Here is a 27,875-nt window from a genome sequence, read left to right as displayed (position 1 = left end):
ATGAAGAACAAGAAAGATCTTGGACTCAACTTCAACCCTGGTCCGTCTGCTCCAAGGGCTGATGGCACACGCGATGCCAATCCAAATGTCATTGGCCCCTTCAACAACTTCGATGGCCTCCTCTCTCACATAGCAGCTCAGAGGGCCACTATGGAGCAATCAGCTGATGACGCAGATTCAGAAGATGTGCCACCTCCACCAAAGCAGAAAGAGAAGAAATCAAAAGCTTCGAAGCCTTCTGCCGCACCAAAAGCTTCGACTGTGAAGCCATTGGCCACTGCACCTCCTGAACCCGGTGTGTAGTCTGAAGATTTGTCTCGTGTCTCCAAGAAGACTGAGAAGTCCAAGAAAACCAAGAAGCCCAGGAAGATTTCTGGGCATGAACTTACTCCTGTTGTTGTTCTGCGAAACGAACAAGACACCATTGATCTGTCAAGTGATGAAGATCTTGGTGATGAAGCCCTTGAGATGCTTATCAAGAGCAAGCAAGAGGCGGAGATCTTCAACGATCTGCCCCTCTTTGACGTGGACATTCTGAACAACTTCATCAACGAGTGGTTTGATGACCAGAGCATCAGCATTGATGATCTTCAGCTGCCTGTGGACATCAGCGTCACCTTCCACGGAGCCATTGCTAATGAGTTGGCTCTGGCTCAGAAGATTGTTGAGCTGAAGAACAAAATTGATTATGAGAAGGCTCACTTCAAGAAGAACATGGCCAAGCTCAGCGTGGTAGATGTTCAAACCTTCAAGAAAATGCTGCATGACCTCAAGGAAGAGTTTCACTAGAAGCGTGAAGAAGCTAAAGGCTCACGAGAGCGCATGAAATACTTTGCAAAGAAATGCGTCCAGGACCACAATGAAGCTGAAAAGCGCAAAGCTCTTGGGCGTCCTGGCATCGACCCCAGAATGGCTGCCAAGCAGAAGAAGAAGTCTGATGTGACCCAAACTGAAGCATCAAGGCAGGAAGAACCACGCATTGTCTTTCCTGCCAGCATGATAGGCTCGAAGCCTATGGTCACCACAGCAGCTTTAGAGCTAAAGAAGACAAGGACAACTGAAGCCGAAGCCAGGAAACACAAGCACAAGGATGCTTGTGATGATGCCCCATCCACGAAGAAGCTGAAGACAAAGTATTCAAAGAAAGCGCGTGATGCTGCCTCTGAGCCCCTCAATGTTGAACACATTTATGTTGCACTTCCATCTTCAAACAACCAAGAGCATCATTTGGTGATCCATGAGCCTGCTTCCACAGAGGCTCATGAAGATGAAGAAGTTCCAGCTGTTGACCCCATCACAGCTGAAGACATTGGTCATGAAGACAATGTTGATGATGATGAAGTCCTTCCTCAGCTCGAGCCCCAGTCGGTATCATCGCCTGCTCCAACGAGCAGTGAACTAATCAGCGTTGGTCGTCCATTGACGCCAATTGCTCAGGATGACTCATGGGTCGATCACCCTCAACAAGACACCCCCATTCATGATGAGACACTCAGAACACCACCACCTCAAGTCACCACTCCGGTACTTGACGACGACAACTACATGGTGCAGACCACTCCATCACCACAGGCATCGCCCGCTTTGCGCAGGCTTCGCAAAGGCCCTAGGCCACAGGTCACCATGTCGAGCATTCCGGAAGGGGAAGCGCAACAAAACTCAGTAGCACGTCAAGTGTTTCCTGAAGCCACCCCTACTACGTATGTCTCTGAGTCTAAAGCTAAAGCTTCTGAAGACATTCCGGCTGCATCAGCCGATGAAGATCAAGAAACAAGAGAAGAAGAAAGAGTTGCCACACCCCCTGCTACTGATCCAGTCATTCTCGAGGAGAATGTGATCGTGCCCGACCCTCCTATTATTGAAGAAATGGAGGTTGAAAACACTAAGGCTGCCACAAACAATACCACTGACGCCACTAACAATGTCATGGCTGAAGACAATGTGGAGCCTGAAGCTAATGTGGTGCCTGAAGCTCAGGTACAACCTGAAGCCACTGTGAATGCTGAAGCCGTTGTTCCACCTCCAAGGCCTCACTCTATTGAACAGGCCTATGATCGTGGCCAGCTTGTCACAGTGAGATGGCCCATTATGGTTCCTCCCACAGCTCCTGGACAACAGTACGAATACCATGTTGAGCAGAGGCCTTAGGTTCAGAAGCCAAAGCCTAGGCTGCCAAGGCTTCCAGGTGCTGCCACATCACCAGGATCGTTTAGTGTGAGCAGCTTCAGGGCACACAATACCTTCTTTAACAGTGCCAAGAATCCATACTCGAAGCCAAAGATCTCTTCCGATCGATTCTGGAGCTATCAACAGCGCAGCTATTACTCCTGCATTCTATACAATCAAGAGTGAATCTTTCCTCACATGCGTCTTGATTGTGAAGCTATTTCTAGGCTGCCCTGTCTTGAAGAAGAATTGGACTGCTTTAGAGATGCTGGCCTTCTGCAGTTTGTAACTGATAAAGAGCACTGGAATGAAGAGCTTCTGCTGCAGTTCTATGCCACACTTCACATTCTTGGCTACAATAGGGATCCGAAGACATGGATCCTTGAGTGGATGACAAGAGATGTGCACCATGAAGCCAAAGATCAAGACATCATTGAGCTTACTTCCCTGCCCACTCCAGGTGAATTGTATGAGCCTGGTTGTCAGCTTCACAATAATGAACTGCAGAGTACCTTTCAGAGGCCAGGACCCAATATGAGTCAGATGCTCAGTATGATGAAGCCATTGCCTCAAGATGCTGAATATCCCAAGGAATTCTTCGTCAAAGACCTTGAGTACTTGCCCTGCACAATTTATCATATTCCGAGGCGTACTCTATGGCCAGTCAAGGGATATTCATCTGAAGCCAAACTTGAAGGAACCATGAAGACTTTGGTATTCTATATTGTCAATGGAATCGGATTCAATACCCAGGATTTCTTCATCAGACAACTTGCTGCATCTGGAATTGATCTGTTTGGCTTGAAGTTTTATGCTCCATGGGTGATGCGCCTGATCAAACTCCATTCTTTTATTGACTATCAGCCCTCAGCACGCAACCATCTTGTTTTTCTGCCTGAGGTTGATCTGTCCGTTGAACCCATCTACCCTGAGCCTGCCAAGGAGCCTCTATATCTTCATAATGTTGATCGTCAAAGCTTCACAACCAATAGAAGGAATTCATGTTCCCAATGCTGCAACTACTGCTTATCCTCTGGCTGGCAATATGCGTGTGCCACATCGTGCCAACACTGAAGCCACTTCTAGTACAATCGCCCAAAGGCCTCGGAAGCGTTCTCGTGTACTCAATGACCGAGAGCTTCTTGTGGCCTTACATCAGAAGCAGGACAAGCACCATGACTGGCTAAAGCGTCAGATGCATAGTATCTTGGTAGACGTCAATCACATCAGAAACTTGGCCACCAAGAATTCGTTCGTTGCCCATGAAGCCTGTCGGCGGTCCTGGAAGAGTCTCACACTACTATGCCCTGAAGAAGATCTTCGCGAAGATGGCTTCACTAAGGGTTTCAAATTTCATTCTAGACCTCCAGGCAATGCAAGCTGGTGTCGCACTCCATCCACTGAAGATTCTGACCGTTCATCTTTGGCTGCAACTGTTGTTGCGAGGGTCGTCGATAAAGAAGACGAAGCCACTTCACCAACCATGGCTGCACTGCATCTCGACAATGTGTCAGGCCCTTCTGCACCACCAAACTCCAACGTCGACCCTGCTCCATCATCTGCTCCTTCTGGGAACGAGTAGATGCTCTATGTCTTCAAACCTTTTTGGTCATTACTAACAAAAGGGGGAGAAGCATGTGAGTTGATAGTCTTCAAGCGGGTCCTTATGGGTGGTTGCATTATTTTTGCCAAGTATTTACAACTCTCATCTTTTGATACATTTGGTTCTTTGGGTTGTAGCACTTAAACTCGATGGCCGTCTGCTACTTTTTCTGCCACTTTGTGATGCGATGATAAATTCCGCATGAAGTCATTCCGCAGACGTCCATTTTTCATTATGCATGTCATTATCTTCGTTATATCTTTATATGCATGATGAATTGTCTTCATAAGTTGAAGAGGATCTCCACAAAGTAAAACATGCCATGTGCATTTGCATTCAAAAGCAAAGTACTTATATGCACATCTTCAGGGGGAGCCTTTTGCTACTTATGAAGACAATGCCTTAATCCTTAAACTTTCACATACTTTTATCCCCGTTGAAAACTTCAACCAGTTTGTCATCAATCACCAAAAAGGGGGAGATTGTAAGTGCATCCAGTGCCACCCCTAGTTGGTTTTGGAGTATTGACGACAAACTTGGTTGAGGGACTAATGTGTTTGCGAGAATTGCAGGATAACATAGGTAGTAGTCCCACATTGATTCGGTTTACCTACCAGAGATGACCCCTAAAAATGTGTGAAGACATTGAAGACAATGGTGGTCTGTGAAGATATTCACAACGAAGATTATGACTTGAGAAGACATTGAAGTGAAGACTATGGAGTGCGAAGACATAGTTGTTTTGTAGTTTCCTTTTCTTCTTTGTTGAGTCATAGGAACCACCATACTGTTAAGTGGGGTCCAAGTGAACAAAGTCAGAGTGACTGATGTGATGCTCAACCAAATCCTATGTCTTCGAGCGAAGACAATGAGAGCAAATCTTATCCAGAGCTGGATGAGTCAGCCTTACTTGCAGCCCAATTCAAGCTGCCGCGTGTGTTTGAAATCTGACCGTTGGACACGTGTCAGTTCCTTAGTGACCCAGGGTTATTTCGGACAAATCAGGTCGGGTTGACTCCTGGCTATAAATAGCCCACCCCTACACCATAAATTGGTGGCTGCTCAGAGTTAGTGCACGGCTTTTGTCGTTTGAGAGCAACCCACCTCCTAAGCTTTTGAGAGAGAGATCCTTGCGAGGACAAAGCCCAAAACACCCAGAGCCAAAGAGTGTTAGGCATCACTGAAGTCTTTCTGTCTGCGTGATCTGAAGACTTGTTACACTTGAGGACTGTGAACCCTCCAGCCGGTTAGGCGTCGCGTTCTGAGCATCCAAGAGTCATTGTGGATTGTCGGTCAACAAAGTCTGTGAAGGTTTGGAAGTCTACCTTGATGACTTACCAGAGTGATTGGGCGAGGACTAAGTGTCCTTAGCTCAAGCGGAATAAGGTGAGGACGCGGTCTTCTGAGATGAATCTCAGCCTCCCTAACCAGACGTACAGTTGTCATAGCAACTGGAACTGGTCCAACAAATCCTTGTCCTCACCAAGCAACTGGTTCTATCCTTTACCTCTCTTTATATACAGTTTGTCTTCATGAAGTCATTGCCTTCCTGTCTGATCTTATTGTCTTCATTGAGTGAAAACTGTTGTTGTTTGGCTTCGTACTATCTTCCATCCCAATCCATACTACTTAGCTGCTAATAGTCTTCGTGCTTTCTCTACATTGCTTACTCGACTATGGCCTATCTAGTGTAGTCTACCTTCCGCTGCATATCAATAGGTTTATTTCTACTATTTGTCTTCAAAGCCACCGTGTTTTGAAGACTTTCATAAAAATCGCCTATTCACCCCCCCCCCACTCTAGTCGATAACTAGCACTTTTAGGCATCAACATGCCGTGGTAAAAAAATTGGCCCATTCGGGGCAGGTTCGGGTATATGCTTCTTACAAACCAGAGCTTCTCACAACAAGCATGATGGTTTTGGTAGGGAACGTCCCACCTTTGGGGACGAAACGATATCCATTGCCTCTTATTGCTTTCAAAAAATTTCTCGTGTCAAGATAGAACAACAGGAGTGTTGTGTCAATTTTTGTGATTTTTTGGGGTTCGTTCGGACATTTTTATGCATTAACTGAGTTTTCAATGCATTTATGTGCATAATTCAAATTTGAACTACATGCACAAGCTCCGGTGCATATAAATTGGTTGAAAAGTCAAATCTGTGTCCTTGGGTGCATGCAAGAAATGGAATGAATTTCAAACACCAGGGCACCGTTGATTGCCGGCAAAATGTTGAGATACTTTGTTTCTAAATTCTAGTAAATCTAAAACTCGTCTGAAATTCATGAAACTTGGCATGCTATCATGGAAGGGCACCCGACATGCTGTGGTATTTTTTGTGTCATTTTGAGAGAAGGCGCACTCGAATAATGACAGCCAACAAAAGCATTTTGAAAAAATAGCTGCCACTTTAATATCCCAAACGTTTGTATAATTCAAACCGTGTGCGTTCGGTTAACCATTCACGTGACGCCATGTGTCTTGGTTTTAATGGCTATAGGAGGTGTCGTGTGGACAGCTTCTTGACTGAATGGGAGGCGTGCGAGCGCAGTCCGGTGCGCAGGCTCACCGGGAAGCATACAAGTTGTTCAATGCAGGATCTGTGCATCTCTTCAACACAAACGGTTCTTATTACGGTATGCAAATTAAAGACAGACTTTGGCGCTAAGCCAAGAGACACTGCGATTTGTCAAAATATGCACCTAAAAATCAATAGCACTGTCTTTTTTTTTCAACTAAAATTCAGTAATTAAGCATAGATTTCATTCATACTAGAGATTAAGCAGTCGTCCTCACCGGGAAGCGAGACAGCCTTGGACCATCGCCCGCCTCGCTCCCACTGGTCTATATTAATGGCGCCGCCGAGCGGCCGCACCCCCCCATCCTCGCCACACACACAATTCATCTCTCTCCGCCCGCATCCTCGACGCCGCTCTGAGTCCTCAAAGCCGTCAGTGTACGAGGATGCCGCCGAAGCGCCCCATCGGAGGGAGTGGCGATGCCGGGGCTGCTAAAGCACCGGAGCATGGCGTGAATATGGAGAAAGAGGTTTCCGTCCCCGCCGACGAGGTGGATGATACGTCTCCAACGTATCTATAATTTATGAAGTATTCATGCTATTATATTACCCTTCTAGGATGTTTTATATGCATTTATATGCTATTTTATATGATTTTTGGGACTAACCTATTAACCTAGAGCACAGTGCCAGTTTCTGTTTTTTCCTTGTTTTTGAGTTTTACATAAAAGGAATACCAAACGGAGTCCAATTGACGTGCCAATTTTTGATGATTTTTTATGGACCAAAGAAGGCTCCGGAGCAAAAGAGTTGGGACAGAAGAGTCCCGAGCTGTCCACGAGGGTGGAGGGCGCGCCCACCCCCCTAGGCATGGGCCCCTGCCTCGTGGACGACTCGGGAACCTCCTTGACGTGAGACCTACACCAAAAATTCCTATAAATACTGAAACCTCCACAAAATAACCTAGATCGGGAGTTCCTCCGCCGCAAGCCTCTGTAGGCACCAAAAACCAATCGGGACCCTGTTCCGGCACCCTACCGGAGGGGGGATCCCTCACCGGTGGCCATCTTCATCATCCTAGCGCTCTCCATAACGAGGAGGGAGTAGTTCACCCTCGGGGCTGAGGGTATGTACCAGTAGCTATGTGTTTGATCTCTCTCTCTCTCTCTCTCGTGTCCTTGAGGTGGTACGATCTTGATGTATCGCGAGCGTTGCTATTATAGTTGGATCTTATGATGTTTCTCCCCCTCTACTCTCTTGTAATGGATTGAGTTTTCCCTTTGAAGTTATCTTATTGGATTGAGTCTTTAAGGATTTGAGAACACTTTATGTATGTCCTGCATGTGCTTATCTGTGGTGACAATGGGATATTCACGTGATCTACTTGATGTATGTTTTGGTGATCAACTTGCGGGTTCAGTGACCTTGTGAACTTATGCATAGGGGTTGGCACACGTTTTCGTCTTGACTCTCCGGTAGAAACTTTTGGGCACTCTTTGAAGTTCTTTGTGTTGGTTTGAATAGATGAATTTGAGATTGTGTGATGCATATCGTATAATCATGCCCGCGGATACTTGAGGTGACATTGGAGTATCTAGGTGACATTAGGGTTTTGGTTGATTTGTATCTTAAGGTGTTATTCTAGTATAAACTCTATGATAGATCGAACGGAAAGAATAGCTTCGTGTTATTTTACTACGGACTATTGAATAGATCGATTAGAAAGGATAAATTTGAGGTGGTTTCATACCCTACAATAATCTCTTCGTTTGTTCTCCGCTATTAGTGACTTTGGAGTGACTCTTTGTTGCATGTTGAGGGATAGTTATATGATCCAATTATGTTATTATTGTTGAGAGAACTTGCACTAGTGAAAGTATGAACCCTAGGCCTTGTTTCAACGCATTGCAATACCGTTTACGCTCACTTTTATCATTAGTTACCTTGCTGTTTTTATATTTTCAGATTACAAAAACCTATATCTACCATCCATATTGCACTTGTATCACCATCTCTTCGCCGAACTAGTGCACCTATACAATTTACCATTGTATTGGGTGTGTTGGGGACACAACAGGCTCTTTGTTATTTGGTTGCAGGGTTGCTTGAGAGGGACCATCTTCATCCTACGCCTCCCACAGATTGATAAAGCTTAGGTCATCCACTTGAGGGAAATTTGCTACTGTCCTACAAACCTCTGCACTTGGAGGCCCAACAACGTCTACAAGAAGAAGGTTGCGTAGTAGACATCAAGCTCTTTTCTGGCGCCGTTGCCGGGGAGGTGAGTGCTTGAAGGTATATCTTTAGATCTTGCAATCGAATCTTTTAGTTTCTTGTTTTATCACTAGTTTATTTTATAAAATAAAACTACAAAAAAAATGGAACTGAGGGTGCCTCATATGCTTCATCTTTTTAACGTCTTCCGATAAAATAAGGATTCCGATAATTGTGCTCAATTGCTAGAGGAAGAATGCATTAAAATGTTTGGCACTAAATTTTTGAATGATGAGCATGATTGCAATGTTGTTAGTATGAATTCCTTGAATACCCATGATGCTAATGATATGCAAAGCCACAAGCTTGGGGAAGCTATGTTTGATGAAGATGATATTTTTTGTCCCCCAAGTTTTGATGAGCAAATTTATTATGATGAAAGCATGCCTCCTATTTATGATGATTATTGTGATGACACGTATGCTATAAAGAATAAAGATAACCATGAAACTTGTCATCATGATTTTAATTTTCAATTGGATTATGCTTCACATGATAGTTATTTTGTTAAGTTTGCTCCCACTACTATTCATGAGAAGAAATTTGCTTATGTGGAGAGTAATAAAATTTCTATGCTTGTGCATCATGAAAATAATGCTTTATGTGCTGGTTATATTGTTGAATTCATTCATGATGCTACTGAAAATTATTATGAGGGAGGAACATATGCTTGTACGAATTGCAATAATATCAAGTTTCCCCTCTATGTGTTGAAAATCTTGAGGCTATGCTTGTTTTGTTTTCCTATGCTAGTTGATTCTTGTTCCCATAAGTTGTTTGCTCACAAAATCCCTATGCGTAGGAAGTGGGTTAGACTTAAATGTGCTAGTCATATTCTTCATGATGCTCTCTTTATGTTTCAATTCTTATCTTTTATGTGAGCATCATTGAAATCATCATGCCTAGCTAGGGGCGTTAAACGTTAGCGCTTGTTGGGAGGCAACCCAATTTTATTTTTGTTACTTGCTTTTTGTTCCTGTTTAGTAATGAATAAATCATCTAGCCTCTGGTTAGATGTGGTTTTATGTTTTTAGTGTTTGTGCCAAGTAAGACCTATAGGATCTTCTTGGATGATAATTATTTGATCTTGCTGAAAAAGACAGAAACTTTCTTCTCACGAAAACAATTGTTAAAAATCACTAGAAAGTGATAAAATACTAATTTCAATTGCAGTAGATCAATAATCAAATTATCTAGGTCGTCCTATTTTTTCAGATTTTTCTGAGTTCCATAAGTTTGCGTTTGATGCAGATTACTACAGACTGTTCTGTTTTTGACAGATTCTGTTTTCTATGTGTTGTTTGCTTATTTTGATAAATCTATGAGTAGTATCAGAGGGTATGAACCATAGAGAAGTTGGAATACAGTAGATTTACACCAATATGAATTTAGAATGAGTTCACAACAGTACCTAAGTGGTGATTTATTTTCTTATACTAACGGAGCTTACGAGTTTTCTGTTAAGTTTTGTGTTGTGAAGTTTTCAAGTTTTGGGTAAAGATTCGATGGACTATGGAATAAGGAGTGGCAAGAGCCTAAGCTTGGGGATGACCAAGGCACCCCAAGGTAATATTCAAGGACAACCAAGAGCCTAAGCTTGGGGATGCCCCGGATGGCATCCCCTCCTTCGTCTTCGTTCATCGGTAACTTTACTTGGAGCTATATTTTTATTCACCACATGATATGTGTTTTGCTTGGAGCGTCATTTTCTTTTGTTAGTATTTGCTTGATGTTATTTAGAATAATGTTTTGCATCTCTAGTTTCAATAAAAATGTCAAGGATAGCCTTTACCATACTTATTTTGCAAGTATACATGTTGCTATTTCAAAACAGAAAGTTTACCGCTGTTGCAAAAATTCCCTAGAAAAGTCAGAATGTGATAAAATGTTGAAACTTTTTGCATAATAAGCTCTGATAAATTTTCTACAGTGTGGTAGAATTTCATAATGTTTGGAGTTAGGGAAGTATGATGAATCTTGCATTCTTTACAGACTGTACTGTTTTGGCAGATTGCTGTTATGTTTGCATAGTTTGCATATGTTTGCTTGTTTAATGATTCTATTTGAGGATAGGAGTATTAAATATGCAGAGACATTTAGTATGCAATGTTGAATAATAATTTTAGTGATTTGTTACAGTAGAAAATTATAAGGTTTTTGCATTGGTTTATACTAACTTATCTCACGAGTTCTTGTTGAGTTTGGTGTGGATGAAGCTTTCGAGATTTAGGAAGCCGTGATATAAAAGGAATTAAGGAGACGCAAAAGTTCAAGCTTGGGGGTGCCCAAGTCACCCCAAGATAATATTTCAAGAAGTCTCAAGCATCTAAGCTTGGGGATGCCCCGGTAGGCATCCCACCTTTCTTCTTCAACAATTATCGGTTAGTATCGGTTGAGCCTAAGTTTTTGCTTCTTCACATGATGAGTGATGTCCTTGAAGTGTCGTTTTATTTTGCTTTGCTTGCTGCTTTAATAAAATACATTAGATATGAAATTCTTAAATGAGAGGGAGTCTTCACATAGCTACATAATTATTTAACTACTCATTGATCTTCACTTATATCTTTTTGGAGTAGTTTGTCATTTACTCGTGTGATTCACTTATATCCTATGAGTAAATGGTTGAATGATTTGAATGTCATAAATCTGAAATTATATATGTTTCATATGCCTTTCCCATGGGGAGTAATGCCTTCACATATAAGAATTAGAGGTGGTAAATTTTTCGAAGGTTAGCAAACATTGTATGGGTCACTTGAACAATTCATGAAAGGATATTGAAGGAAGAGAGATTTCACATATAAATATACTATCTTGGACATCTTCTATGATTGTGAGCCCCATTAATTATTTTCAAACCTGAGCAAATTAGTTGAAGTTGGACAAGGAAGACAACATAATGAGTTATGCTTGGGTATATTTGTATAGAAGTTATATTGTTATGGATCCTCTAACATGTGGTGCTTGCTATTTAGAATCCTTTGCTAGCCAAAATATCTGTACTAAGCGGGAATACTGCTTGTGCATCCAAAATCCTTGAACCAAGTTCCTTCCATGAGGGTCCACCATATCTACCTATATGCGGTATTTACCTGCCGTTCCAAGTAAATTTGCATGTGCCAAACTCTAAACCTTCAAATAATAATCTGTTTTGTATGCCCGAATCGCTCATGTAGCGACTAGGGGCTGTTAGTATCTTCCATGCTAGATGGGTTATTCTCACGATGAGTGGACTCCACTCATCATTCATGAGAAAATGGCTGGTAACTAGGATGCCCAGTCCTATGATCAAAATATCAAAAACAAATTCACAAATAATTTAAACAAACTCCCCCGGGATTGTTGAAAGTTGGACGGCACCCGTTGTTTCGGACAAGCCGTGGAGTGTGATTGTTGGTGGAGGGGGAGTAAAATCTTTACCTCTCTGTTTGGGAACCGCCTATAATGTATCTAGTATGGAAGATATTGGGAACTCTTGGTCGTTATGTTGACAGTGTAAGCATACCTCTCAAAATTATTTTCATCTCTGTTTTAGCTTCGAGCTCTAGCACCTCTGCAAATCCCTGCTTCCCTCTGCGAAGGGTCTATCTTTTACATTTATGCAAGAGTCAGTAGTATTCCTTCTCATTCCAACCTACTTTTAGTTGGCAAGCATCATGTGGTGGAGAAAGATCTAAGCATATATGGCCATTCAAATATATTTGATCATGAATTATTATTGTTGACAATTATCTATATGCTAAATAAGTTGGGAGGCGAAACATTAAGCCCCTATCTTTCTTTGTGTTCGATGGATGCTATTTGTTCTAAAAATATGCTTTGAGTGGTAGCAATCATGGAAGACTATATGATAGTTGAGTATGTGGGATTTGCTAAATCAAAGCTCTTACATAGACCCTTCCTGAAAATAAGATGAATTCCAAATGTTTGATGACTGAGAACGCGGTTTGTGAGTTTTCAAGAAAGTTTATGATCTATACTTTAACATGTGAATAGCTTGTTACTTGATCATGAGAAGCTTTATGATATGAGCTACTGTTATGACATATAATGATGCTAGCAAAGGTGATTGAAATTATCATTGATCAAACTTGTGCACCTGCTAGCATTCACACTTCATAAATTATTTCTTTTATCATTTACCTACTCGAGGACGAGCAGGAATTAAGCTTGGGGATGCTGATACGTCTCCAACGTATCTATAATTTATGAAGTATTCATGCTATTATATTATCCTTCTAGGATGTTTTATATGCATTTATATGCTATTTTATATGATTTTTGGGACTAACCTATTAACCTAGACCCCAGTGTCAGTTTCTGTTTTTTTCCTTGTTTTTGAGTTGTACACAAAAGGAATACCAAACGGAGTCCAATTGACGTGCCAATTTTTGATGATTTTTTATGGATCAAAAGAAGCCTCAGAGCAAAAGAGTTGGGCCAGAAGAGTCCCGAGCTGTCCATGAGGGTGGAGGGCGTGCCCACCCCCCTGGGCGTTGGGCCCCTGCCTCGTGGACGACTCGGGAACCTTCATGACATGAGACCTACGCCAAAAATTCCTATAAATACTGAAACCTCCAGAAAATAACCTAGATCGGGAGTTCCACCGCCGCAAGCCTCTGTAGCCACCAAAAACCAATCGGGACCCTGTTCCGGCACCCTGCCGGAGGGGGGATCCCTCACCGGTGGCCATCTTCATCATCCCGGCGCTCTCCATGACGAGGAGGGGGTAGTTCACCCTCGGGGCTGAGGGTATGTACCAGTAGCTATGTGTTTGATCTCTCTCTCTCTCGTGTTCTTGAGGTGGTACGATCTTGATGTATCGCGAGCTTTGCTATTATAGTTGGATCTTATGATGTTTCTCCCCCTCTACTCTCTTGTAATGGATTGAGTTTTCCCTTTGAAGTTATCTTATCGGATTGAGTCTTTAAGGATTTGAGAACACTTTATGTGTGTCTTGCATGTGCTTATCTGTGGTGACAATGGGATATTCACGTGATCTACTTGATGTATGTTTTGGTGATCAACTTGCGGGTTCAGTGACCTTGTGAACTTATGCATAGGGGTTGGCACACGTTTTCGTCTTGACTCTCCGGTAGAAACTTTGGGGCACTCTTTGAAGTTCTTTGTGTTGGTTTGAATAGATGAACCTGAGATTGTGTGATGCATATCGTATAATCATGCCCGCGGATACTTGAGGTGACATTGGAGTATCTAGGTGACATTAGGGTTTTGGTTGATTTGTATCTTAAGGTGTTATTCTAGTATGAACTCTATGATAGATCGAACGGAAAGAATAGCTTCGTGTTATTTTACTACGGACTCTTGAATAGATCGATTAGAAAGGATAACTTTGAGGTGGTTTCGTACCCTACAATAATCTCTTCGTTTGTTCTCCGCTATTAGTGACTTTGGAGTGACTCTTTGTTGCATGTTGAGGGATAGTTATATGATCCAATTATGTTATTATTGTTGAGAGAACTTGCATTAGTGAAAGTATGAACCCTAGGCCTTGTTTCAACGCATTGCAATACCGTTTACGCTCACTTTTATCATTAGTTACCTTGTTGTTTTTATATTTTCAGATTACAAAAACCTATATCTACCATCCATATTGCACTTGTATCACCATCTGTTCGCCGAACTAGTGCACCTATACAATTTATCATTGTATTGGGTGTGTTGGGGACACAAGAGACTCTTTGTTATTTGGTTGCAGGGTTGCTTGAGAGAGACCATCTTCATCCTACGCCTCCCACGAATTGATAAACCTTAGGTCATCCACTTGAGGGAAATTTGCTACTGTCCTATAAACCTCTGCACTTGGAGGCCCAACAACGTCTACAAGAAGAAGGTTGCGTAGTAGACATCAGTGGAGAACGAGGGTGCCAACAAGCGGAGGCGGGTCGAGAAAGAATCGCAAGCGACTCCAGCAGGCCTAGACTTCATCAACAACCTCCCCGATGATATGATTATAGTCATCATATCCCTCCTCCTAATCAAATATCGGGTGAGAACAACCGCCCTTTCCCGGTGGTGGCGCACCCTATGGCTCCGCACCCCTGTCGACCTCCTCGACGCCCACAAGCTCTGCCATGGCTATCGCCAAAGCTTGGATGCGTTCTCCCAGATCCTCGGCGGTCACGATGGCCCAATCAAAGGCCTTATCATGGGCAAGTTCCGTTCCAATGGCAAGGACCGAGCCAAGCTTGACGAGTGGTTCCGATCCCGCGCCATAGATCAGCTCGAGAAGCTAAGTTATAATGATGGGCTTATGTGCTTGCTGCCAACGTCCGCACCCCGCTTGGCGCCCACGCTGCACCTCGCCAAGTTCATGAACTACCATTTCCTCCCCCCTTAATGACGCGCCCGCTCTTTTTCTACCACGACTGAAGCACCTCGAGCTCGTCGCCGTTCGCATCCCAAAGGATGACATGGAGCGCCTGCTCCACGGCTGTACTGCACTCGAGTTCCTTCGTCTTCAGGCGATGAATTGGCCGAGTACCTTGGACATCACCTCCAGGACTCTCCGGACTATTTATGTGCGTTGCTGGTGCTGCAACGAGTGATCACAAAAGGTGGACCACAATATGGTCATCCAGGACACACCTTCACTTGAGAGATTACTTGTAGTTGATCAACAAGGTCCAACAAGAATCAATGTCATTTCTGCGCCGAAATTGAAAGTGGTGGGCTACTCGTCTGTCTTCAACTTTCAGGTACAACAGTCGCCTTATATACCTCTTCTTCTTGATATCAACGTTATTTCTAGTTTTGAACATGTATGTTCGTCTGTCATCCAGCGAAGCTTCACCCAGACTCTGGGCACAGTGAAGGTCTTGGCACTAGAATCTGTCGGCCCCAACCTGGACCAAGTTGTCAGTTGCCTGAGATGCTTTCTGTGCCTGAAGAAGCTGTATATCGAGGTGATGTTCCTTTTCCCAAGTTTACAATGACAATGTACTACGATTTCTGAAGGAATTTTGGAGGATTTTAGGACATACACCCCCACCCCATATTGGTTGCTTCATTCATATGGTTACAATCGTCCATAAGCATTTCTCCTTTGGATTCATCTGTACTAGTTTTCTTAGGGAATTTTCCATCCAATCCAACCTCTTATGAAGAAGGCTACATGTTTCTACTCCCTCCGTCCCATAATGTAAGACATTTTTAACACTAGTGTAGTGTCGAAAAATGTCTTACATTATGGGACGGAGGGAGTAGATTGTAATCAAATGCCCTTGTTAATCATGCCAGATCGAAGATGGCACGTTGGTGCATTTTACAAATCATGCAAACCAAATGGGCGTGTAGCAGTATTCAAAACTGCATGTAGGCACTAACACGTTCTCTTCTTTTGCAGTGCATATTAGGCCCGGAGGTGGATGATGCTTATAACGACAATCACATTGAATGCCTGGATCTGCATCTCTCAAATATTACTTTGAACTCCTACCGAGGGACACCACCGGAGATTACACTCGCCAGGTTCTTTCTTGCCAGAGCAAAGGTGCTGAGGGTACTGAGGTTGAACACGCATTTGATTAGGAAAGATCAATGGTTTGATTATCAGAGCCGGCTGGTACTGTGGAATGGAAGTGCCTCCAAAAATGCCGAACTTCGTATTGGTAGAGCATATGGCAAAGCAATTGGAAGTTATTGTGTCAAACCCATACATGACTTGTCAGCGGCTGATCCCTTTATAGAAATGACGCAGCTTGCAATGTTTCAATTTGGGCGTTAATCTTTGAATTTGAACCTTGCAATATTTATGGTATTTGTTATATTGAACCGTTTCTGTTCTCTTGTCTCAACGCAAACAGTTCATCCGGGTAAACCGCATGTCGTACATCGCACACACCTTGATCTCGCTGACCATTTCTTTTGTGTTGCCTAATCACAAATAGTTCATCCGAGTGAACTGTATGCTGTACATAACACACACCTTGATCTGGCTGACCGTTTCTTTTGTGTTGCCTACTCACAAACAGTTCATCCGAGTGAACCGTATGCTGTACATCGCACACACCTTCATCTGGTGGCCCGTTTCTTTTGTTACTCCTCATCGAAAACGGTTAATTTAACTGAATCGTATGCCCTGAATCGCACATGCAACTAAAATCTGAATTGTGTTTGATGCATCCGTCATCGCAAATGTTTTGCGCCTTTTTTGACGGTTTTTTACACCACCGTTTGCGATTGTGGCATCGCACACAGTTTCATCGAACGGTCTCTGATCGTAGTGTCGCGTTAGCAGCATCCTGCAGTAGTGAGCCCGGACCAATGGGAAATTCCCACGTGTAAAATTCTGATTGGCCGAAGGAAACACATGTCAGCTCGTCAGTGGGTCAGATAGGCGCCTATGAAATGTCGACTCGTGCGATGGCCCACCACTGACCCATTTAGCTTACAAAGGCCGGCCCGTTTGACTTGGTCAAAAGTTAGCGGGCTAGCCCATGGAAAGAATGCTAACGGTCTCTTCGCAAATAGCCCATTTTATGGCCCTGTAACTCGCGGCCCGTTAGGGCCACCCGAAATCGGCCCAACAACGTCATGTGGGCCGTCGAATATAACACCAGCCCGTTTCACTTTCGGCCCATGTATGGCCCATGACGTCTTTCGGGCCATATGATGCCTTCGTATCTTTAGGCCCTTTAGAGGCCCACGGTGACTCTAGCCCATAATGAACAGTAAATTTCTTTGTACCCATTAACGGCCCATGATTCACATGGGCCGTTTCCAGCCCGTGTTAGCTTTCGGCCTACTGACGGCCCATACGTTCTTGGGCTCCTTTCCGGCCCTCAATTACTTCCTGCCCGTTACTGGCCTGTTCCCCTAATGGGCCAAATTCGGCCTGTGGCAAGAGTCGGCCCATTTCTGGCATGTTAACCCGTTGCGCAGTTTCCAGCCCGTCCTATATTCTGGCCCATTAATGACCCGTTATGCCTGTGACAGAATTAAGCCTTTGCTGTCCTCCGGCCTGTTAACGGCCCGTTACCGTGCTGGGCCGATTCCAAATGCGCCCGTTTACGGTCCATGTAGACCCATTTATCTGACGGCCCGAGGCCCACCGATTCTAAGGCCCTGTTGGAGGCCCATTTATCGATGGCCCGTAGGAGGCCCATGGATCCTACGGCCCGTAGCAGCGTCAAGGTTACCACGGTCCGTATATGGCCACTACAAGAAATATGTCAACTAGTGACCTTCTGTCAGTGACCCTAGAATAATTTGTCATAAATCTACGACCATTTGAGACCAATTGGCCAAAAGCTGTTCGGGGGGCTCCAAACCCTATACTATAATGACCGTTTTTGTTAGAAAGGTCGTAATTTCCTTACACGAAATGGTCATAAAGCAGACAACACTGATCCGCTGCCTTATTTCTAGCTGGCCATGACCAATATAGATGGTCATAACCTTGTAAGTTGTGGTGGATTGCTATGACTAGGCGCCACCACATCAGTTTTGCCTATGTGTCATGTCCATGTGTTAATTTTTGCCCTAGGTTGTGAAGCAACCTATATTTCTGTTAGTCCCAAAATTCCAAAAAAATTCTCATAAATTCTTTGGATCATATCTTCGTCAAATATGTCAAAAACCTTTCTCGCCTAGTTAAAATATAATTCAACAATATTCATTTTCCTATTCTGTTCAGAGCAACACTTTGTGAAGGAAGTGCTATTTTTATATTCTTGATTGCCCTCAAAATTTTTGGGCACTCTTTCCTATCCAAATCATTGCCTCATGAAAAAATTCAGCTCCATTTGCCTAGTAAATGTTCCTCGGCAAATTTCCAAAGTTTTTGTTCAACTAGAAGCTTTGTGAAGGAAGTACTAGCTATGCACATCCAAATGGCATGAAATTTATACAGTGCCTTCATCTTCCCAAATTATCACCCTCCTCCAAATTGAAGCTCAATCAAATCATCTATGTGAGCCCAGCTTCAATTTTTATTTTCTATCTAGATTGGCACATTGCAAAGCAAGTGCAATCTATACCACTCCTATTGCTCTCGAACTTTTTGGTCAATCTTCCATATACAAATCATTGCCACATGCCAATATTCGGCTCTATTTTCCTAGCAAATCTTCCTTGGCAAATTTCCAAAGTTTCTATTCACCTGGAAGCTTTGTGAAGGAAGTACAAGATAGGAATATCCTAATGAGTTGAATTTTTGCCACATATTCTATATGCCAAATACATATCTCTACACAAAATTTTAGCTCTATCTAACAATCCATGTAAGCTCGCCATCAAATCTTCGTTTTTGGTAATATTTTTAGTTTGTGAAGCAACTACATTTTATATTGCTTTATAATTTCTGCCAAATTTTCGGGACATAACCCTGACCATATAAACTCCCTACACCAAATTTTAGCACAATCCAATCATCTATGTAAGACCAGCTTCAATTTCTATTTTCTGTCCAGATTGGCACAATGCAAAGCAAGTGTTATCTAGACACCTCCTATTGTTCTCAAACTTCTTGTACCATCTTACATATCCAGATCATTGCCACATTCAAATATTCAACTCCATTTGCCTATTAAATCTTCCTCAACAAATTTCCAAAGTTTCTATACAGAGAGAAGCTTTGTGAAGGAAGTACAAGCTAGGATTATCCAAATGGTATAAACATTTTACAGTGCTTTCCTATGCCCAAATGACCATACTCCACAAAATTTTAACTCAATCCATTTATCCATTTGAGCCCAGCTTCAACATCCATATTTCTGCCCGATGTGGTACTTTGCAAAGCAAGTGCCATCCAAACTCCTCCATTTGAGCTGAAAATTTGCCAAGACAGTCTCCCTAGTAGATGATCATACTCAGCCAAAACTCAGGCCCATTGCCCATGTGCATTTCCCGTACCGCTAATCAAACACTTGGCTGCCAATTCATGGTTGAGCATAGTTCGGTCTCCTCCTGAGATTCTTCTGTTGCCATTTTCTTCCTAGAACCTATCTGGGGAGTTACCAACCCACTAGACATGCCTAGGCCTAGGGGTGGGCACAGTAAACCGAAAACCAAAAAACCAAACCGAATCGAACCGTATTAACCGATATGTCGGTTAATTCGGTGGTTTGGTTTTTGGTTCGGTGGGAAATTTTAAGGTTGTTCGGTGTTTGGTTTGTGTTCAGTTTTCAATGCCCAGAAACCAAATAGACTGAACAAACCGAAGTGTAGGATGCCCTGTGTAATACCATGTTCACTCCATCATGCGGAGGTATCTCCAAAAGGTACTTAGGCGGGGACGGAGGGAGTACTAGTGTATCATTTAGTGCATGAGCTGCTCAGTTTAGAGGCATCAGACGTATTCTTCCATATATAATACATGGCACATGCCATGTGATTTTTCCACTTAATTATGTTCACTAGTTTGCTTGACTGAATAATGTATTGCCTAATGTTAAAGTTGCATGCTCTTGTGACTATTTTATGCTTTCTATACAAATGCGAATCAACGCTCATGAATCATTACACTTATACTGACAGTGCATGTATTTTGGTTTTTCGGTTAACCGAAGAAACCGAACCGATATATTATGGTTAATATGGTTCGGTTTATTAATTTTGTGTGATTGTTTCGGTTTCCATTTCTTCAAAACCGAAATTATTAAAAACCGAACAAACCGAACCGTATTAACCATATAAACCGAACGCCCAGTCCTACCTAGGCCACTCAGAACGCATGGCAACGCCATGGTCACGCGGTGACCATGCAGCGGGCATGCGAGTTTACGCGCTTTGGAGTTGGGGCCCTGGGCCACCATCCAAACATCGATGTATCGCCACCAAACCATGTATTTCTGCTTAAATAGATACTTATGTAACTAGAAATGATTTTTGTAAAAAATAAAGAGCAAACTATAAGGCAGCTGCAGTTCAAATTTGACCCGCTTCCTACCGAATCGGCGGAAATTTGTCTTTTTCACGAGAGGTTGATCAAAACTTTCGAAATCTAACCATTTTGTCAATTGTGCATTAAATATGTTCTAGTATTTTATAAAATTGATTTGGTCCAAATTTGCAACAAATATATGGTAGGTCCTTCACAAAAAAACTCATTTTGGGCACTCGAAAAATGAAAATTGATTTTTTGTCCAAAGAAAACGAAAACTCCCTTAGGCAACATTGTTCGCCATTCCAATATGCACCCTTGTGCACAATATGACATCATTTGAACAAACTATGCCATGAATAGGGCCATAAGATTGACCATTTGGCTTGAAAGCCATTGATCTCCACACATGATAGCTCGTTTCTGAGAGCACTTTTTTTAAAAGAATTGCCGTATTACAAGTTTATTATTTTTCCTGGTAACTTGGTCACATTATAATGACACAATGCGAAGGTTTTCCAATTTTTTGAATTTTTTTGAATTTTTTATGCCCGTTTCAAAATGCGATCAAAACGGCGGGAATGACCGTTCCTAGCTAGTGGTTGAATCTTGAATTTTTTTGGTGTTTCTCTGATTAAATAGATACTTTTGTACCTAGAAATGATTTTTGGAAAAAATAAATAGCAAACTATGAGGCAGCCGCAGTTCAAATTTGACGTGCTTCCAACTAAAACGGCGGAAATTTGTCTTTTTTACCAAAGGTGGATCCAAACTTTTTACACCCAACCGTTTGGTCAATTGTGCATTAAATATGGCCTAGTATTTTATAAAAATGATTTGGTCCAATTCTACAACAATTATTTGATAGGTTCTTCACAAAAAAACCTCATTTGGGGCACTCGAAAAATGGAAAATGATTTTTTCATCCAAAGAAAATAAAAAATTCCTTAGGCAACATTGTTTTCCATTCCAATATGCACCCTTGTGCACAATATGAGATCATTTGAACAAACTATGCCATGAATGTGGCCATAAGATTGATCATTTGGCTTGAAAGCCATTAATCTCCACACATGATAGCTCGTTTCTGAGAACACTTTTTAAAAGAATTGCCGTATTACAAGTTTATTATTTTTCCTGGTATCTTGGTCACATATAATGACACAATGCGAAGGTTTCCCAATTTTTTGAATTTTTTATGCTCGTTTCAAAATGCGGTCGAAACGATGGGCTTGGCCGTTCCTAGCTAGTTGTTGAATCTTGGAAACATTTTGATGTTTCTCTGATTAAATAGATAGTTCTAGAAATGATTTTTGGAAAAAATAAAGAGCAAACTATGAGGCAGCTACAGTTCAAATTTGACCCGCTTCCAGCTGAACCGGCGGAAATTTGTCTTTTTCACGAGAGGTGGATCAAAACTTTTGATACCCAACCATTTGGTCAATTGTGCATTAAACATGACCTAGTATTTTATAAAATTGATTTGGTCCATTTTTACAACATTTATTTGATAGTTCCTTCACAAAAAACCTCATTTCGGGCACTCAAAAAATGGAAAATGAATTTTCCGTGCAAAGAAAATGAAAACTCCCTTAGGCAACATTGTTTGGAATTCCAAAATGCACCCTTGTGCACAATATGAGATCATTTGAACAAACTATGCCATGAATGTGGCCATAAGATTGATCATTTGGCTTGAAAGTCATGAATGTGCACGCATGATAGCTCATTTCTGAGAACACTTTTTTAAAATAATTGCCGTATTACAAGTTTATTATTTTTCGTGGAAATTTGGTCACATATGATGACACAATGCGAGGTTTTTTCAATTTTTTTGATTTTTTAATTCTTTATGCCAATTTCAAAACGCGGTTAAAACCATGGGCATAACCGTTCGTAGCTACGGGTGGAATTTTACAAAACTCATAGTGTTTTGTGATGAAATATGTACATGTGTAGCTAAAAATGATTTTTGGAAAAAACAATGAGCAAACTATGAAATTGTTGTAGTTCAAATTTGACCCAGTTCCTCCTGATTTGGTACAAGTTGGTTTAAATGGCCAAAAAAGGCTAGAACGATCGGAAATGCATACAAGTTGGTTATCATCCATAAAATATGGTACAACTTGAGTGAAACTTTTAGTGGTTCCATTTTGCTAAATATCATTGGTAGTTGCTTCGTAAACCCTTTTGTTTTTAGCACTTAGAGACTACTCTCTCTGTCCCATAATATAAAAACGTTTTTGACACTACTCTAGTGTTAAAAGCGTTCTTTTATTATGGGACGGAGGTAGTATATTTAAAATTACACCGTAGTCTCCAACCAATCAGGACGTCTCCCCCGGATCATCCTACCGTGGGTGATCTGAACCGTCCGATCGTCCCGGATCCAACGGCAGACTTGACCCCCTCACCGTCTCACCCAACTAGCTAGCCCTAACACAACCCGCACCACTCGTCCTCTTGTCCCCCTCTCTCCTACGCACCCACAGCCGCCGCCCTCTCCCTCCCTCAGATCTCGATCCGCCGCCGCCCTCTCCCTCCCTCAGATCTCGATCCGCCGCCGCCCCCAAACCCACCCCCCCGTCGACGACCCTCACCGTAGACGTGGTGCTGTGGCGCCGAGGCCGGGCCGACCTGAGCGCCCTACTCTTAGCGACCGTCGTCGCCTCCTGGATCCTATTCCACGGCGCCTCCGGATACACGGCCGTGTCACTGGCCGCCGACGTGCTCCTCCTCCTCCTGGTCGTGCTGTACACGTGGTCCAGGGCCGCGCGCCTCCTCGGCCACCTCGCGCCTTCGTGGCCCTCATCGTCATCACCTCGCTCCAGATCCACCACCACCACCTCAAGGCAAGGAAGGCCCCCGCACCACCTTCCCTTTCCATTTTTAGCTCCCCTGCCGAACGATGGACTGACTGACACTGGAGCCCCGCTCTCTGTTCCTCCGTCAGGTGGATCTCGGCAGGTCCGACTACGCCGAGGCCATGGCCAGGCAGCAGCAGCGGGAGGGGGACGGCGGCAAGGGGAAGGCGGCGGCCCGCTGGAACTGGAACCGGAGGACCAGCGCCGAGGGCCTGCCGCACGGGATCGTCCAGACCAGCTCCGACATGTTCCTCCGCCCGCTCTGGGACCCCGCCGCCAAGCGCGCCATCCCCAAGGTCCGCTCCCCCCTTATTATCCCGGCGCTCATTTCTCACGGCGACGCCAAATTTGAGCTTTTACTAGTGTAGCGACCAGGTTAGTGAAGCCGGCCAATGCTCTGAATCAGGTGCTTACAGCAGGCAGGCGCCTGTGAGTGTTAATGATGTATGTACACTTTAGTTCCACCGCGTAATTACAGAGTACTGTTCAAACGAGAGTAGTAGTCCATTGCCGTGTGTGTTGTGGCTCAGAAATAGACCTGTTCGGGTGCTACTTTCCACATCAAAATAGACCTGTAATTCTGTTTGTCTTGGTAAAAAGCAATTCCACATCAAAATTTGGGATGTGTTACTCCCTGCTCCTGTATTCTATTAGCACCAAGTCTGCCTTGCCTGTGTATTATATACTTTATTCTTCTTGCTGGAGTACTAGAAGAGTAGTGCTATCTTGCTGCTGGTGTTACTCCATGGACTACTCACTGTTAATTTATTCTGAGTGGCCATAATTCCCTTCCTAGCAGCACCACAGAGTACCACCTGCTCTCTTGTCTCACCCATAACAACAATTTACTAGCAGTATGTCTCTTGGGTACTATCTAGGTCCCTTCTACTACTACACCTAGTTACTTGTGTGTATCCTATTACTTACTAGTTAGTAGACATGTGTAGTAGTACTGTACTATATTCTTCTTGTTCAACTACTACAATAGTACTTGTAGCAGTGGTGTCTTACTGCCAGTGACAGTTTATCGAGTTTATTAACTCCAAATGAAGTGAACTGGGCATAATTCTATAGATGCGGTACATAGTGCTATCTGTTACCTTGCCTCACCAACAAAATGTACTAATATGTGTCTTGTGACATGCTAGGTCGATTCTACGCCTTCGAGAAACCTGTAGTACTTGTATCTCTGCATGTTTGAGCACTCGAGGAGTACTTCAAAATGGAGTAGCTTAATTCACTGAATTTGGTTCACTAGTTGATTCACTGAGAAGATTCAGTAATGAGTTGAAAATGTGATGATTTAGCTCACTTTCTTAATGTGATGCTGCTGCTGTACTCCATAAATTACTGAACATTTGTTAAAACTCCAAAAAATACAGTATTTGCTGCTGGCCTATTAGTGTTAGCAGTATTTGCTGCTGGAGTATTCAGAGATTCAGTTTCCTACTCCAAATTTTGCATGTTTTTTATGTGAAACGCTTATGCATGACTAAGTGTTAAGTTGATACAATTTTGAGTCTGCACTTCTGTACGTTTTTGATGTGAAACACTTATGCATGACTAAGTGTTAAGTTGATACAATTTCTTTGGTAGACAAGCATGGAAATATGTATTAACTTTCCTGAAAGTAGACAAGCATGACAATTCTGATTTCTTTTGTAGTCAATTCTGTTCAACTGATTTCTGAATATTTCTGATGTGAAACCATATCTAGATCAGCAGGACTTTGCATGACTAAATGCTGGTCGGTGATGATATCTGCATTCGTACTGTTTTATGTAGTTATCTGAATTGCATGTTTATTTGGATCCATTAGACCTTTTCACAATTAACTTAAGTTCGGATTTTCATGTTTATTGTCACAACCTTCCGGGAAGGCATGAGTGATCTTGCATGCCCATTGATGCGTACATGTTGTCAGTTGGACCATCTTCTTTAGCTTTCTGATGTGAAATCATATCTTAACCCTTAGAACTTTGCATGATTAGTAGATCGATGGTGATATCTGCATGCATATTGACTTTACTGTTGTTCTCCGGCGGAAATTTCCCCCTTATGTAATGAGTTCATCTTGCATTGCATCTACTCGTGAATGAGAATTGTACATACTATAATTTTCAGTTTTAACTAGGCTGAAATGTGCATGTTTTATCTTCTCAGCATTGTTGTTCTTATTTACTTGCAAGTTTTTACTATGCAAGGTTCAGTCATGCCATCTTTGCTTGTACTGCATGTTAATGTCATCAAATGCTCACACCAAGTTTGTGAACTGTGGCCAGGTACCAGAGGCTGACTAGGTACTCCATTGACATCTCTAGCTCCCACATGTCGCCCCTAGGCTGGAGTGCCCTCTCGTGGGCGATCGGCATCCTCCTGGTGGCGCCGCTCCTCACCCAGGTTGCGCACCACCTTGACCGTGGCCAGTACCAGTCGCTCATCCTCATCGCTGTGATGTCGTTCGGCTCCTTCTTCGGCCTGCTCACTGGCTTCATCAAAACGGTCTGGGTGTTCCTGTTCTACATCCTCTTCATCACCGCATCCATCATCATTGTTGAGGCGGTGCACACCCGCAACCTCGGGCTGGTGATCCGCGGCCTCGCCACTCATGACTCGGGCAAGCACCTTGTCCTGCGCCGCGTGCTGCTGCTAGCCAGCTCAGCCTCTACTGCACCGCCATCAGCGGCATCAGCGCTGCCCTCATGGCTGCATTCATGTACCACATGCCGAGGCGCACTGACTAGCTCACCGGCCTCTGGGTCGTTTCCATCTCCAATGGCAGAGCTGAAGGTATATAATTCTTGTCTGGCTGTTCTGTCCTATTATCAAATCAACACACATAATGTGGATGTTTCATGTGAGCATCATGTGTTGTGGTTCTATTAAACAATGATACAACAACAGAATATAATATCTTCAATGCAAATTATGGTACTTGTAGCAAAACAGTTTGAAACAACAGCTGTACAGTACATTATAACAAGAGTAAGGTTGAATCAAACAGAAAAGGGAACAGTTTCGAGTTTAAAAGTTAAAACATTCACAAGATACCCAAATCCTAGGTTCAAAAGGCATAATTCAGAAATTTGCATCAGGCCACTCTATAATAAGAGTTGGGGTACCATAATTTGATAATAGGAGTGTCCTTGTCCTGGGCCTATGCTATATTTTGACTCCTATGTTTGTTCTTCTAGCCTCCTAGTTTATTTTGTTACTAGGTTTTCTTTAGTTATCACTAGGAGATGTGATAGTGAATAGTTAATATCCTCACACAACAAGGAAACTGTATCTTACCAACATAATTTTGTTGTGTGGTTCACTCTAATCAGGAAGTTTGTTATGCTTGTTTACTCTGTTATCATAATCCTCAGAATAGCCAAGTAGTGAATCCCCAAAGTTGTAATAAACTATCTCAGAAATGGTTAATTATCAGCTTGTTACAGGCTAACACAGATATTTTACAGTGGCCTGGTCTTCAGTGAACAGATGTTTGGTTGATCTCATTTTGTTGTGTGTTACTGTCTTCCTTGTATTTTGTTTCCAAGATCATGATTGGGAGGAATTGTATGGTCCTCCTTTAATTACCTCCTTTGTTTTGCATTTGCATCCAGGTTCTTGCACATCAGAAGTTATCCAGGCACTTCCTTTTCTTAAAAAGGCATATGGCAGTGCTATGCAGAAGGTTCTCCATGTTGGCCCAGATAGTTGTACAGTAGTTTCTAACTTGTTGAAAGAAGGGAAGGAAGCATGGGGAGTGGAGCCTTATGATTTGGAGGATGCTGCTTGTGCTGGTAATCGCCTTTCACCCACCGCTTCCCCTCGCAGGAACGCTGATCCAGCTGTTTCAGATTCTAGATGCTGACAACGCTTCTGCTGCTGCTTGTTTGTTTGTTTGCTGCAGGGAGTGATTATTCTGATCATCTATTTCAACAGCGGCTTAGGGGTGTTGCAAACTCTTAGCTTCGGTACGCGTTTTGTGTGTGCGCATGTGTCTAATTGATGTTTTACATTGCAAAGTGGCTGACAAAACAAGCAACTGTGACATGGAACATCTTAGTTTCTTGTTCTTTGCTCTGCTTTCATGTAGCAACTTAGTACTGAATTTGAGAGTATGGGTGCTGGTAGCATCACCTGCTGTTCTTGATCAACTTCCTGGTACCAATTGTTATGTGCTGCATTGTGCAGTGATGATTTTGCGCTGATATGAACTTACAACAATATTACATTGTTGTGTTTTCTGCATGTTGTCATATCACTAGTTCCATGCTGCCTTCACATTTGAGTGTATTACTTGATTTTGTTTTTATCCTTGTATTAATTGTTGTATTGTAGACTTAAAATTGTGATGGTTCCTCTTTTATAGAAGCTCAAGTGTGAAGCAAATGTGATGCCATGAAGTGTGAAGCCAAGTGTGAAGACGTGAAGTCCAACTCAGTGAAGAGTAGCATATTGTAGCATATCTGTTTTGTAAAGATTGTAATAGATTTATTTAGTGGTATATTTGATGAATTTTATGTGTTCTTAGTTCTATTTGAAATATTGATTATATATGTGATTTGAAAACTTGTGAAATGGAAACCTGACCATTGGGCCCACTTATGAAAA

At 42.7% G+C, this 27,875-nt stretch overlaps 1 protein-coding gene across 1 annotated transcript; it reads left to right on the top strand.

The window, feature by feature from the left end:
• LOC109753724 (uncharacterized) lies at positions 1–27,875 on the top strand. Its single transcript, XM_045234263.1, has 8 exons — positions 1–295; positions 1,754–1,977; positions 22,837–23,258; positions 23,360–23,566; positions 25,553–26,060; positions 26,882–27,061; positions 27,172–27,235; positions 27,634–27,875. Exons 1-6 carry the CDS (start codon positions 1–3, stop codon positions 26,984–26,986), a joined length of 1,761 nt encoding a protein of 586 aa, XP_045090198.1. The 3' UTR covers positions 26,987–27,061; positions 27,172–27,235; positions 27,634–27,875.

This window comes from Aegilops tauschii, chromosome 3 (assembly GCF_002575655.3).
Source record: "Aegilops tauschii subsp. strangulata cultivar AL8/78 chromosome 3, Aet v6.0, whole genome shotgun sequence".
Taxonomy (NCBI): domain Eukaryota; kingdom Viridiplantae; phylum Streptophyta; class Magnoliopsida; order Poales; family Poaceae; genus Aegilops; species Aegilops tauschii.
This window is presented reverse-complemented; position numbering and strand designations above follow the sequence as displayed.